The 15,919-nt window shown below is 38.6% G+C and overlaps 1 protein-coding gene across 1 annotated transcript in view; it reads left to right on the top strand.

Annotated features, from left to right (window-relative positions):
• Positions 1-2,414: 2,414 nt before the first annotated feature.
• The window catches only part of LOC107600790 (serine/threonine-protein phosphatase 2A 65 kDa regulatory subunit A alpha isoform-like), a 26,463-nt gene continuing 12,958 nt past the window's right edge, over positions 2,415-15,919 (top strand). Inside the window, exons 1-8 of the mRNA XM_016292756.1 lie at positions 2,415-2,469; positions 3,449-3,549; positions 3,658-3,890; positions 6,926-7,073; positions 7,289-7,444; positions 10,785-10,899; positions 12,140-12,210; positions 14,551-14,685. Coding sequence (XP_016148242.1) covers positions 2,415-2,469; positions 3,449-3,549; positions 3,658-3,890; positions 6,926-7,073; positions 7,289-7,444; positions 10,785-10,899; positions 12,140-12,210; positions 14,551-14,685 — 1,014 coding nt within the window. The remainder of the gene's footprint in view (positions 2,470-3,448; positions 3,550-3,657; positions 3,891-6,925; positions 7,074-7,288; positions 7,445-10,784; positions 10,900-12,139; positions 12,211-14,550; positions 14,686-15,919) is intronic.

The following is a 15,919-nucleotide window of genomic DNA, read 5'->3' as shown; positions in this document are numbered from 1 at the left end:
TATATTTCCAAAATATTGCCAAATATTGCCAAACAGGCGCTTTTGCATTTTGTTTCTAAACTAAATCTTCCGCTATCATCTTGTCTGTCTCACCTCACTCTTCTTGTCAGTCAGCTCGACTCACTCTCCTCATGTGAATGAAATCGAATCTGTGATGCGACTGTCGTTCGGCACACTGTATTGAGCAGCCGCGTCCAGTTTTTAATTGTAATGTCTGTTCTCTAACTGAACTAAATTATTTTTATTACTATAAAAATCAAAACGACGGTGGGGGGCCGGTGCCGTGGTGGGCAAGTGACATACCGGTGTTGCGGCTTAACACTGAAATCACCACCAACACCGTCTATCGCAGCAAGCCTACCGCATCTATGCACTTCGTTAAAGTGCGAGGGGCCAGAGACAGTCCAAATGGTAGTTTGGACACTATATTGGTAGGCCACTCCCTCGAACGCGAATTTCAAGAATAGCCTGTGATGGGGGTAAGTAAGCATCTTTCAGGTCCACTGTTAAAATACAGTTCTCGGAGGATCTATTTGATAGATAACATCTTGAATGGCCGGCGCATAAGCGAGTGATTCAGGATTTGTCTCAGCCCGCCATCTTTTTTTGGGAACGAGGAAGAAGCAGCTGTAAAAGCCTGACTCACTGTTCGCCGTAGGTACTATTCTATAGCACCTTTTGCAAGCAGTGTTTGCACTTTGTGTTGGAGAACGTGTTCGTTGTCCTGAACCGAAGTGTGAATAATACCTCTGAAACGAGGTGGCCTGCGAGCAAAATGAAGTGAGTAGCCTCATCGTAATTGTTTTTAGAACCCAGCTTGACACGCCCAGTATGGCTGCCCAGGCCTTGAACCGGGATGCAAGTGGATCTAATTTTGCAAATAAAAGTTGGCCGCGAGGGGGCGGGGAACTGATATTTGCGTGTGTAAATGTGGCAAGAGGAAATTCGCACTTTTGAGTATTTGGGTCCGCTATCACAGCAGTAAAACATTTGGGTACATGCTGCACCTGCAGGGCGTGACCCGTAGGAAACAAAACTCCATCGCTCAGAGGTGTTCGATGGGATGGAGAGTGAAAGCGAGCTGTTTTTGAGGGAGTTCCGGCCGAGGAGAGAACTGACCCTTTCCTCTTCCTTTCTGATGGGTCAGGACGGCTTCTGGGGCTCAGGGTCCAGCACTAGTTGAGGGTGTGGGCCTTGGCGCTTCGGGTAAGGAAAACACTTTTCCCAGGCTCAGACCTCTGAGGCTGAGGCGGCACCGGCTTTGCGGGCTGAGTGGATGGGGCTTTTTGGCGGCTAGCGGGTGTAGCACTAGAGTGCTTAGGGAGGAAGTGACGCAGCGCTTGCAACATCTTATGAGCCTCTGAGAAGCGCTGTGCAAACCCGTCCATCTTCTCAGCGTCCCTTATTTCAGTGAGGTTCAGCCAAAGGTGGCGCTCCAACACCACCAGGCTGGCCATGGTCTTGCTGATAGCCTGAGCTGTGGCTTTCGTAGCTCACAGAGCCAAATCAGTTGCTGTGAACAGCTCTTTGAAAGCAATCTGATGTTGGCCAGACTTGTCCATATCACAGAGAAGTTTGACCTGAAACACTAGTAGGACTGCCATCGTATGCAACGCCGATCCGGCCTGACTGGACACTGCATGCCCCTTTTTTGGCCAGAGCCGAAGTGGTGCTGTAGGGCTTCGAGGGATGTGCTGCATGGACCTTTAATCCCAGGGTGGACGGCGGACACAAGTGAGCAGCTACCACCCCCTCCAGAGGGCGGAGCTTGCTATAGCCTTTTTCCTCAGCGCCGTCAATGGTGGTGAGAGCTGCTGAGGAGGAGGAGCTAACTGTGGCTGAATAGGGGGTGCACCACGTCTTGGTCAGTTCTTCGTGAATCGCAGTCAAGAACGGGGTGGGTCTCTGGTGGGAAGGCGGCTGACAGCATCTAAAAGGCCATGGGCGGGCTCATCTGGAGCCGACCACTCGAGACCCAAATCCTCCACCGCCTTGGAGAGAACACGGATCAGCTCGCAATCCAGTTTCGGCAGAGATGGTTGGGATGAAAAGAGGGCTTCGGGCTCGTCGCCGGAAGTGCACCATCCTTCAGTGTTTGACGCCGTCAAGGACATCGAGTCGTCGACGGCAGTCTCTTCCTCGGAAGCGCCAAAGGAAGCCAAGCCACTCACTGCAGAGGAGGGGCGTTGATCCTCTCATATGAAGCACACCGGCAGAACGAGTCGGAGCGGAGAAAGAGGGGCACACGGGCACTGGGCCGATGTGACACCGCTCGCACCCGTTGAGAGAGAGCCACTGCTCCGCTGTTTCTTTCTCTTAGGAGAGAAAGAAAATGGGAGAGCAGAGCCAGAGGTACTGCCTTCAGTGAAGATGGCGATATGCAAGCGGAGACTGGACAAACTCATATTCTCGCAATGAGAACATCAGCCGTCAGCGAGCGCAACCTCTGCGTGGGCGCTGCCCAGGCAGGTGACACATTCGCTGTGCCTGTCTGACTGAGCAGCACTCACGGTGCGACATTTGCAACAACGCGTGCTAGAAATTTGCTCTAATTTGCTCTTTTAGAAAGCGCCACATGGCCACAGGGGAGACTCGTCTTCTGTCGGGGCTCTTTTATGGCGGCGAGCGGGTTGAGCTTCTTTCCGGCTTCTTTCTTCAGCTTCTTGCAGAGTCAGCGAAGAGATGATTCTCGTCGCTGAAGGAGAAGATTCTGATGAAATGGCGCTGCGTTCTGGCGGGCTAAAGCGCTATTGGTTTGTGCAGCTACAAAAACGTGAACAAATCAGACTTCAGTAACAGAGTAAACAGGAGTTTACCCATACACAACGTGAACGTTTGAAAGGGAATTAACGTTACAACCTCCATTAAAAAAAGTCTAAATTTATCCAGAATCATGCAGCTCTTTTTTTCACACAAACAGCTCTTAATCGAGTCCCGCTTTTATGTCGCGGGCTAATTTTTGTTTATGGTATTCAGCAGCAATTAAATGTTTTGCAAAAAGAAACACCTAATAAATTGATATCTAAATGTTTGAAATTTTTTTAACCACTTGGAATCGATAAGTGGGAAACGATAAGAATCGGAATCGACAAGCAGAATCGAATAGGAATTGGAATTTATAAAATTCAAACAGTACCCAACCCTATTTATTACTGTAACTAGTTAACTTACTAGTAATGAGTTACTGCCCAACACTGCACACAACCCCTTGGATCAGGTGTTGAAAACTGTTGTTTTAATAACATTAAGTATTTTGTCTCAAAATACATTAATACATATGCAACAATTTTAAATGATTAAATGTACCTTGATAGTGAATCACTCCAGCTATTTTGTAGAAAATGATATTTTTTTTTTTCCTGTCTGAAATGACTATAAAATATATATTTTAGGTGTAGTGAATTCTTCTCATGCGTAGCTTTCAATTTCTCATTTTGTGATCGATCAGATACCATCTATGATGAGGATGAAGTTCTGCTTGCTCTTGCTGAACAACTGGGGAACTTCACCATGCTGGTTGGAGGCCCTGAATATGTGCATTGTCTCCTTGTAAGCTTTTTGACTTGATTTCATACTGAAATTGACAAAAATGTAATAATTCCTGCTTTAAATTAGTTAGCTTTTTATTTGCTGACTTACGAGTTGTTGTTTTTTTAGCCCCCTTTGGAGAGTTTGGCTACAGTTGAAGAGACAGTGGTGCGAGACAAGGCAGTGGAGTCCCTGCGGAAGATCTCCCATGAGCACTCTCCAGTGGACCTGGAAGTGCACTTTGAGCCTCTGGTGAAGCGTTTGGCCAGTGGAGACTGGTTCACGTCACGTACCTCTGCCTGCGGACTCTTCAGTGTCTGCTACCCACGAGTGTCCAGTACAGTCAAAGCTGAGATCCGCCAGTAAGTTTAATATATTTGTGAGGAGTGTTTTGTTGTAATACTGCATTTTCATTTTGGAAAAGTTGATGCATTTAATACAGGATTGTTCACACTAAGAGCACACTGAAGAAGCACTTTAAAAAATGACCAATACAGATTACACTCACTTTTTTTAAAAGTCACCATGAATTCAAAATTAACAGTACTTTTTTGTGGAATAAATTGCAGTATTTATTATTAGGGTTGGGTACCGAAACCCGTACCTATGTAACTGGTGTGTACTAGAACTGAATCAGAACGCAGATTTCGGTGCCTCATTTCGGTGCCACTTAAGCGATCGATTGAAATATACTTTATAAAATGCATACTTTATAAAACGATCATGTTGCTATTTTCATTTGAAAATGTAATATTTAATATAAAAATATTACAGTGCATGTGGCATACCATACAGTCACCGAACTGATTAAAGACAGTGACAGATAGCACTCAGTCAATTCACTCATTTTAACTAAATATCAGAGTGATTGACAGAGATACTGTACAGTATAAACATTATGTGTGGTTTTGTATTAAATAATGACCCAGATCGTGAAATACATTTATTAGCATTAGAGTAAGGGAAGCACAACTCGGGAAATGAGAGCATCCGAGGAGCGTGTGCATGCTATGTATATAGGGGTGGGGGGAAAAATCGATACAGCATAGTATCGCGATATTTTCCGCAGCAATACTGTATCGATACACGGACGCCAAGTATCGTTCTTTTATTATACTATTTGGTAGAATAATAAAATCAATTTCTTTACAATCCACTAAATGGTGGTGGTGAGTTTTTTCTGGTCAGGTCAGCTGGGTCACCTTCAGCATGCAGTAAGTTAGTAAAATAAAGAGGGCGGCATGGCGGAAAGTTATCAGGAAAGCCCCGTCCGTGTTTAAATCAAATCTATGGACTTACTTCGGATTTGTAAACAAGGAGGGGATGTAAGTAGGGATGCACCCAAAATATAGGCTACATATTATAATAATAATAATAATAATATATATGGCGCGCTGCGTCATGCCCTGCCCTGCAGTGTTCAGAGCGCATGTTTCACTCTCCTCATCACTGCGCAGTACCTTCAGTGACGCTCTGCTCTGCTCTGCTCATATGCTCTGATATGCTCTGATAATAATAGCTTTGTAGGACTACATTATTTGGATTAGTCAAAAAACAAAACAACAACTTCTATCTGATTCTGTTACATAGAAGTGAATAAAAATAATATATTGATATTTAATATTAAGGTAACACTTTTCAATAAGGTTCCATTAGTTAATGCTAGTTAATGTATTAACTATCATGAACGAACAATACATTTATTACAGTATTTATTAATCGTTCTTAATGTGAGAATACAGTTATTCACTTAGTTCAAGTTAATTCAGTTCAAATCATTAACTGTTAACAAGCACAACTGTTGATTTTAATAATGCATTAGTAAATGTTGAAATTAACATGAACTAAGATTAATAAATGCTGAAGAACTATTGTTCATTCTTAGTTCATTATCTAAAGTAGTTAACTAATTTACTTTCAAATGCCCCAATTGCTGAAGCAGGGTCTGCACAACTTTTTAGTACAATTTCAAGTTGCATTGTTCAAAATACCTGTAGTAGCACAGCAGTGCATACCTGTTTACATTTAATTAAGGTGGACTAGATTAGACTGTAATACAAATAGTTGAGTTTGCCAGGTGCGTACAACATTTATGACAGGTTTTCCTGAAAGTGTTGGTCAGTTTATCTGCTTGACAATCCCATTTTGCACTGCAACAATAAAACTGAAGTGAGATAAACAAAATGAGAAATGTTTCTTTTTAGTTAAAACAGATGTCAAAGTTTTCCTTTGGGGACATAATTTGAAGTTGGAAAAAGGTAATAAATTGCAATATATCGCAGAATATCGCAATATATTTAAAATCGCAATAATATTGTATCGTGACTCAAGTATTGTGATAATATCGTATCGTGAGGCCTCTGGTGATTCCCACCCCTAGTATATATATTTTTAATGTTCATTAATGTTATCCATGTTTTTTTTTGTGCCTCTTTTTTTTTTAAAGTATTGGTTCAGGCTCCCTTCAGGCACCGGTACCGTTTTAAAAGTATCTATTTGGCACCGGTATCGTAAAAAACCCAATCGATACCCAACCCTATTTATTATAAATAACCCTCTGACTTTTTTTACATTCTTGTGCCTTTGTAATCTTTAATCGAATATTCTGCCGAATGCATAAATGTAGTAATACTTTTTTTAAATAAGCATAAATGAAAAAAAGGCAATAAAAGAAATACTTTTAATAACAATATAGCTGTTTTAATATACGTATATGGGGCTAGGTGGGTGGGTGAATCTAACCCCCCCCCCCCCACGAAAGTGATTCTCATTGCTGTCTAATTACTGTTAATTCTGGCAAGTACATAAAGGTATTACAGTAAAAAGATAGATGTAATACAATCAAAGGCAGTACAAGAAATACTGCCATTTAAATCTGAAGTATTGATATTCGATTTTTTTTCCTTTTGCATTACAGCGATGGTGCTAAAACAGGCATAATTTACTAAATGTTTCTTTTCTTTTTGGGGTAAAACATGATGATGTTTTTAACAGATTACACAATATTCACACCAGTTTAAATATATATTAAATGTATTCCCACTTCACATCACTTCTTTCTGTGTCTGTTGCATGTTCTTTGTATTGACAATATCAGCAGCTGTAAAACAGGGTTCCAGATGGCTTCTATCTTATTGAGTTTTGTACAGAACCTGTAATACATTCTGACATCAGGATTTTTGTCCCTGGTGCGAATGGCTCGATAGGAATATATTGCTTAAATGTATTGTTTATTGTGGTAATAATTATTCACTCTCAGTGTGAAAAGCCATGTAGACTAAACATAATTATAGTGTTATTGTTCCAATAACCAAAGTGGAAAGGAAAATCACTACCTCATCGTCTTCTTTTTCTGTTTAATTGGAAACGTGTTAACACGTGTATCATCTCTCCTCAGGCACTTCCGTACCCTGTGTTCTGATGATACTCCCATGGTGCGCCGTGCAGCCGCCTCCAAGCTGGGTGAATTTGCCAAAGTGTTAGAGCTGGAGTATGTCAAGAGTGACATCATTTCTCTCTTCACTGCATTGGCATCTGATGAGCAGGTCTGGTTTTAGTAATACTCACTGAAATATACAGTCTAATTCCGTCATTACTCAAACCACAGCTAAAGTCTCTGAGCACATGTTGCATGACAAGACCATTGGAGGCTTGAAAGGTTTTCATTGTGTTTATGTAACTAGTGCTGGAGCAGTATTGTATGGCAAATATCAAAGTGTTTTCTTCTGACATCTGAATGCAAACATTTACATCACTGCAGGACTCTGTTCGTCTCCTGGCTGTGGAGGCTGGTGTCAGCATTGCCACTCTGTTGCCTCAAGAGGATCTGGAAACTCTGGTAATGCCCACTCTGCGCCAGGCAGCAGAAGACAAATCCTGGAGGGTTCGCTACATGGTTGCAGACAAGTTCTCTGATGTAAGCCAAAAGCAAATCATGCGTTAAGTTAATTATATATAATTTAATTTTATTGGAAAATCCAAGTGTTTCTCACAAAATTCCATTTTAATGCAGTGGGGGTTGCTTTTCCCCCATAATTCTCCTCATGGGCATAACTACATTACTGTTCAAGTTAGGCGCTGGTAGGATTTTGAAAAGTATCTTATGCTCACCTAGAATGCATTTATTTAAAAACAGTAATATTGTAAAATATTATTTAATTTGAAAATAAGTATGTTTTCCATTTTAATATTTTTAGAAATACAATTTATTTCTGTGGTGGCGGCAAGGCAAGTTTATTTATAGAGCACATTTCATACACAATGATAATTCAAAGTGCTTTACATAAAAGGAAGTAAAATAATCATAAAAAATAATCACAACAATAAAACAAGCGATTTAAAAACTTTATTTAAAATGAATTTAAAACAGTTAAAAATAGGAAATGATTATATATAAAATACAGTGCAATCAGTTCGGACGTAGCACAGTGCTCGTTCAATAAATGCACAGCAAAACAGAATTTTCAACCGCCATTTCTCCAGTCTTCAAAATCACATGATTTGGTGTTCAAAAAACATCTCTCATCACAGTTGAAAATGGCTGTGCTTTTCAAAATCTTAGTGAAAAATGTACTTTTAAACAAACCAGCTTTAAACCTCTGTCTTGTATTGTGAGCTTGAGGCTGCATTTACACTAGCACAAAAAAATCCGTTTTTTTTTTTTACTCGCATCGGAATTTGTTGCACATGTGTAAATGTAAAAATCTGAGTCGAGATCTTATTTTTTCGCTTTAAAATCTGGTTCTGACCTACGTTTAAACACACATCCGATTCCCCTCAGAACTCCAAGCCACCACAATGCGAGGGCGACACATTTGACAATAAAGATAGCATTTTAATTCTGGCATGCTGTATGCGCTCCCATTTTATTGAGGTGGGAACTTCATATAGGCAAGAAATTGTGCAACATTCAGAAGCTCGTTTTTAACCCCCGCACTGTGAATTTTATTTTTAATTATAATAAAATATAACTGCTATATTTTTACAAAGCTACATTATATCTCTCAGCAATGAAGTGATAGCTTAGCTGTTTTTGTAATTAAACCAGCAAGCTTCACTATTATGCCACTCACTCACTCTCTCGCTCTTGTTAATTCATTCAAGTCTGTTCAAATAAATAAAATCTTACAGTGCTACTTTATTTCATTTTAGAATTCTACATCTAATGAGCTTTAGATAAAATAACATGAAAATTACCTTCATCTGTTCAGTCAAATTTTGTGCTTCAGAACATTCATGACAGCTGTTGTCCATGCAGACAAATAATAATGGCCACTCCATGTGAATTATATAAATAATTTTAATAGCACAGCCATTCAAAACCCAAGGGTCTATCATGCGCATAGTAAAGCGATCACTGACGATCATTTTGGGGTGGGAATGAATGTAAACGCAGATATCGGTTACCAGTCTTGTCTAAAGTGAATGTAAACAGGCAGGCCAAAAAAAACCCGAATAAAAGATTGGATCTGTGCATCAAGACTTGCAGTGTAAACGCAGCCTAAGTGAGTCGAGTTGCTCTAATAAAAGACTTGTCTGACTGGTAAAAACCACTAAATCTTGTGCGGTTCATAAATGAATGTTGTCTGAGTGGCTGAGCTCTACCACTAAATAGCGATGCAGCAATCACTGCAATATGATGTGTATTTGTGCACCCTTTAACTTGGTTTTATATTGTTAATGTTATATAAGCTACCTGGAAACCTATTCTCTGTTATGTATCAGTGCTAAGGTTCAACAGCTGGATCGCAGTTTCAGGATGACACCTCATAAGAGTTCACTGTTCTCTAGAGGTGTAACGAATCACTCGTTTTCTCGATGCATCGTTTACAAACCCTGACGATGCATATGCATCGATCTTGAAACGTGAATCATCGATTTCGGAGATTCAATGCTTTCAAAATATATACACATGAATTACTACAAACACGAATTAATGGAGACCCTGAAGAGTGTTTGTGCCATTACATCTCTCCTTCACACACTCCACTATTTATTGCCTGTGACTGTCACAAAATTGCGCTCGTGCTCAGTTCGTCTCACTGACACATTTTTTTGAGCAGCTGATGTGTTAAACTGTCAAAATAACCACAGCATTAACAACAACCTTGAAATAAGAGTTTAAGGGTTTATCTGATAATTAGATGCATGAAAGTAGCATTCGTTGCTATAGCAAACAGACATCGGGCGTGTTTTCTTTCAGAATCATCATTCGCCGATAGAGAGGAAAAGTTAAATACTATAGCATTTTATTTTATGAAAATGAGATAAAGATGTTTTCGTTTGAAAGAGAAGTGATCTCGCTCTCAAAAAACTTAAGACGTGCCAAGAAATGCCTAAAATGGACAAAGGCATCTATCGCTGCAGCTAAGAATGAACTGGTGAAACGTTAGGACAATAAACACAATAAATAAATACAATTTATGAAAAAAAATAAATAATACATACATACAATTATTGTATTTGTCATTTCTGTCACTTCTGAAATGATGGCTATGCCCCATTTTTGGCTTGCATACATTTCTACATATGCCATGTCATGCCATGCCATAGCATCATTAAACTAGCATCTAACAATGGACAAAAGTGTTTTTTCTTTCTCTAACCTATGGTTCTCTAACCATAAAGGCTGCTGTGTAATTTGCCCCCTGAGTAAGCATTTAAAGAATTTAGGGGAAGCATTTAAATAATCCTGTGAATGCACTTAGACTGCAGAATCGAATCGTTAATCAAATCGAATCGGATTTAATTGTGAATCTAATCGAATCGTTCTGAATTTGCAAAATTCGTTCTTGAATCGAATCGAAAACCTATGAATCGTGAATCGAATCGATTCGCTGTCTACCCAAAGATTCACAGCCCTGCTGCTCGCTATAATCCTGCACTGATGCACACTGCTCATTGTTGTGCAACTTGACCTAAATGCAGTTCCTTTCCATAATAATATGATAATATTTGTCATTTCATCAGATGGTTTTGGATTATCCTGAGCCACTTGGAATGTCAGATATTTTACAGGAAAATAAATGTTGAATGCAGTGATAAAAATACCTAGAAATATCCTGGGATGGAGCAATGGCAATTTGACCTGCTTTAGAAATGAGAATTATGTACCACATCTTTTGTGCAGTGCTAGAATAGCCTTGATTGTATCCTAGCATGCTCCGGAAGTGGAGTCCTTGAGTCTGCAGGAAACGCTGAAGTGCTACTGTGAAATGGAAATATGAAGTGACATGCTTGTCTCTGTGAATTTACAGCTGCAGAAAGCTGTGGGTCCAGAAATCACAAAGAATGACCTAGTGCCAGCCTTCCAGAACCTTCTGAAAGACTGTGAGGCTGAGGTTCGTGCCGCTGCTGCAAACAAAGTCAAAGGTGAGAAAAAGCACCAACGCAGCCCTGTAATATATGAGCATGATGTTGATTTGCAAATCAGTTCAAATCTGTTAATTTGCAAAATAGGTTTAAATAATTGTAGTTAATATATTTTCAGTAAAATACGTTGCACATGTCTAAGTTGCATAGTTAAAAATTGCATTCTTGAGAGAGAAAACCCCCCCCCAGATGTGTATGTCATGTTTTATTATTACATTACAGAAATAATGTAAAATGCTGGTAAATAAAACTTTAAACATGTATTTAAGCTCCCGTCATTCCACAATAAATCACTGAAATTAAATGACGTTCAGAATAGGAATGAAAAATGTAAGTGTAAAACATAAATTAAAGTGGCATTTATTGTAAACACCAAGCCTAAACATATATTTATTTAAAGTGCAACTGAAACTACCAGTGTGTTGGAAATGTGCTGTACAAATAAACTTGCATACCTCTCTTATTTGGCACAAATTCAAATGTGTGCACTTTGCATGTTTGCATAATACAAGTTGCTTTTGAATATAAGTTGCAGAGGTTTCAGAAAAAGGTGACATGTTGGCGAAAAATATTAAGAATATAATAAAATATAAGGTTTATATACAAATTTAGTATTTGCTGAAATTTGCTTATTTTTTTCTTTAATTTTTCGTTTAGTCCATTCCTTGTTTAAGGAATTAAAAATATTTAATATTTTTGTCTCATAAACAGCTTTGGATTTTGAGTGGGTTTTGTTTGTAGCTGGCATTTCAAACTGGTTCAAAGACTGCATGTTACTTAAAGGGATAGTTCACCCAAAAATGTAAAAATTCTGTCATCATTTACTCACCCTCATGTCGTTCCAAACCTGTATGAGTTGCTTTCTTATACTGAACACAAAAGAAGATATTTTGAAGATTTCTGGTAATCAAACATTTGGTGGTTGCCATTGACTTCCATAGTATTTTTTTCCTACTATGGAAGTCAATGGCAACCACCAACTGTTTGATTACCAGCAATCTTCAAAATATCTTCTTTTATGTTCAACATAAGAAAGCAACTCATACAGGTTTGGAACGACATGAGGGTGAGTAAATTATGACAGAATTTTCATGTTTGGGTGAACTATCCCTTTAATAAAAGTTCATTTCATTTGTATATTTGCTCTCAAGAGTGTCTTTCTCTGATAATCATGAAATTACACTGGTATTTTTCTGAAAATGTTCTTATTGTTATGACCCTAATTGATTATTATCCACAGAATTCTGTGAAAATTTGCCAGAGGACAGTAGAGAGACGATCATCATGACACACATTCTCCCCTGTGTTAAGGTAAAATTTTCATTCAGCGCTTGTCAACATCTCTGAAATCGGTCACATTTCAGACTGATCACTTGTTCCTCATTGTTCCAGTACTCATCACATTTAATTGGTGTGCAGTTCCAATCCAGGATCAGTTACTGGCAGATAATTCCTGAGTCAGCATCTGTTCTCTAAGTGTCTAAGACTTAAACAAGATCAGATTAACAGTGTGTCATCATGTCTGTGCTCTGACCTACTGGCTGTAGCAACTGTAGTGCACTTCTGCTCTCGATCACATACTATATATCAATCAGTGCTTTCTCCGCTATTGCAATTTTTTTTTTTTTTTTTGAGTGTTATTTGTTTTGGACATGCCCACCAAAATATCTGCAGTGGCTCACAGCATAGATACAAATAATTGCAAGATTGATGACAGAACAGCACTTTTTATTCCAAACCTTTTGTGTAGCTGAAGTACATTTGATTTGATTTGAGTTTCATAGCAATATAAACATTCAACATGGTCCGTGGACCGCTTTGTTCCGCGTTCATATAGACTTGAATTTTTTTTTTGCTTTAATAATGGCTGAACATTTTAAAATGGTTCATGTACCTTACCATTCAAAAGTTTTTGGTCGGGTTTTTGCTCTTTAAAAAAAGTTGTTTTTGAAGAGTCCTTTATACTCACCTAGACTACATTTATTTGATCAAAAATACAGTAAATTTTACAATTTAGAATAACTTAATGTATTAATGTATTAGATGTACTATTTTTGCATTAATATATTAAAAACATTTATGTATAATTATTAGGGTTGGGAACCAATAACTGTCTGTTTTTTAAAAAGAACCAGAACCGTGAGCAATTTCTAAGTTTCGGTTCCGAAAACGGTTCTGGTGCGACACGTGACCAAGCGCTGTGAGCAGCCCTGCCTCTTTAATTACTGAGCACATTGTTTCCCATGACGCGCACTCCACAGACACATCTTTAACTGCCGAACACATCATTTTCCACGACTGTATGCACACTCGCGTCTTTGATAACTGTGCACGTTGTTTTGTCTGACTGTACATGTACCGGCAGCACGCAGCTCCTGCCGCCACTAAATTACATTATATTTGTCCAATATTGTCATTAATATACATACTGACTTCAACTTGGACCACTAAATAAATGGACTGCTATTGTTATGCAAGCATGAGGGTTAGATTATTTAGTGTACAGGTCATTTCAAGAGTGATAAACAAAGTGATAGAAAATATTTTCATGCATTTTAAATGTGGAAACCACTCATTACATCACACCATCTCCTGACTGCATTATTATTTGTAAAATAGGGGCTTTATGCAGTGTGTGTATACATGGTTATATGTATAATATTTCATTAATTTAGGGAAATTAAGTGTCTTATCCCTCAAGGGACTATTTGGCCAACCAGCTTATTCCTGCTTGAAAAGCAAAATGTTATTGATAGTGTGAAAAACATAAACTTTGAAGCACATGCATTACTCAACATTACTTACTACCTTCCAGCAACACTACATTCATTTAAGGTAAAATAGTAAAAAAAAAAAAATAGTTCATTTAAATGGAACCGGAATCGTTAGGCAAAACTGGAATCGGAACCGGAACATTTCTAACGATACCCAACCCTAATAATTATGTTGAAAATTCCATATGTTGCTTAATTCCACTTAATGTTGGATTTGCGTTATGTTATTGTGAAAACCATTTTCTTTGATGAATAGAAAGTTCAAAAGAACAGCATTTTTTTTTGGCAACAATCAATATTTTTACTGTGACTTCGGATCAAATGATTTTGTGACTTTGGATCAGTTTAATACAGCAATACAAAAAAATAAATTGACACTAAACTTTTTAACGGTAGTTGGTTGTTTTTGCTGGAAATTCAGTGCAAATTTTTGCACAATCCAGGGAATTTAGTACAGTACAAAAGTTCTTCATTGATTTTCTTTTTCCTTTAATTTGAAACCAGATAGATGCAAAAAGCCCAAAAGCAAGATTCTTATTGTCTGAGCTAAAAAAGCTTGACATTATGTAACACTTGAGTTAAAAACAAACTTAAAACAGTAAATCAGTACCAAAATACAGTCCTACCCACTGATAGCCAAAATATATCTACCACTGTTAAATTTACCAATGTATGCCTACTGCTTTTACAGTCACAAAGTCTATATAATAATACCCTCCAGTAGGATCAGTAGCAAAATACTAAAGCTCCAGTATATACTGATGCCAGTGAGATTTCATAGTTCATGTAGACTTCAGGTATTACACGTCATTATTTGAAAGTTGCATTAAAGCATTGATAGTCATTGATGGCATGTTGTTTGCTCCTCTTTCAATAGGAACTTGTCTCAGACACTAATCAGCATGTGAAGTCTGCGCTGGCGTCAGTCATTATGGGCCTCTCCACCATCTTGGGCAAAGACAACACCGTTGAGCACCTGCTTCCCCTTTTCTTGGCCCAGCTCAAAGATGAGGTAAGTGTGTGTGTGTGTGTGTGTGTGTGTGTGTGTGTGTGTGTGTGTGTGAGAGAGACAGCACATCTGGCTCTGGTAATTTGAATTTAACATTTAAAAATAAAAATAAACTGGTCTGGCTGTGGTAATTTGCGTCATGTTCCAGTCACAGATGATACTTCTGTGCAACTGCTCACTTTGATCCTGTCAAGGTGAGACATTGCTAATGCTAGCCTTTTAGTGAAAAGCAGAAAGCATTGAAGTGAGAGATAAATGGATGAGTGCGGCACACTATCTCACGTCTCATCTCTTTATTTGCTGGGTCTTTTTGTTGCTTGCTGCTCTCTGTATTGTGATCGCTCTTCTTTAAACTGCTTGGGAGAAGTCTTTGAACATCTGTCAGTCACACAGACTGCACAAAATAAATAGAACAAAGCCAGCTCCTGGACTACAGCATGCATTGATCCATGTTTTAAGACAGGAAGCTGTTTTGCTTTCTGTGTCAGTTCTTGCACTGTTCTACAAAAAGAAAAAAATCCTGTCATAGTTGTCAGCCTGATGAAAACTTGACACTGTGACATGAAACACTGACATTTAATGGTTAACATTCCTGCGGACTGCATGTAGAGATTAATAAGGAATTTTATTGGGAAAATGGAATCAGCGTTAGTATTTTTAGTAGGGCTGCACGATTAATCGCATGCGATATTTAATGCGCATCTTGTCAGAAAGCCGGTTCTGTAATCAGCGGTAAATCTCCATCACCTGCGTGCTTTCACATTGAGCAGCATTAACTACACAGAGCCGTTGTTCACTGACGAGCTGCGCTAAAAATCGCAGGAATATGAACGTGGTTTGGCGCAGCTCGTCAGTGAACAACGGCTCTGTGTAGTTAATGCTGCTCAATGTGAAAGCACGCAGGTGATGGAGATTTACCGCTGATTAAAGAACCGGCTTTACTGATAAGATGCACGTTAAATATCGCTTGCGATTAATCGTGCAGCCCTAATTTTTAGTAATATTTATATACTGTAATTTGGCATATCGTTTATATATTTAGTTGGGCTGGGTGATATGACCTAAAATCAAAACCTCGATTAACTGAACACTTTATTTCAATTACGATTATTTTAATTAAAAAAAAATTGACCTCATAGTTCAATAAAGGTTTGTACTGTAAATATACTCAACTATTAAAGGTGGGATATTTTTTTCTAATGAAAGAGTGCATTTCTTTCATTGTTTGCAAACCAAA

This window comes from Sinocyclocheilus grahami, unplaced genomic scaffold (assembly GCF_001515645.1).
Source record: "Sinocyclocheilus grahami isolate Dianchi unplaced genomic scaffold, SAMN03320097.WGS_v1.1 scaffold291.1, whole genome shotgun sequence".
NCBI lineage: Eukaryota > Metazoa > Chordata > Actinopteri > Cypriniformes > Cyprinidae > Sinocyclocheilus > Sinocyclocheilus grahami.
This window is presented reverse-complemented; position numbering and strand designations above follow the sequence as displayed.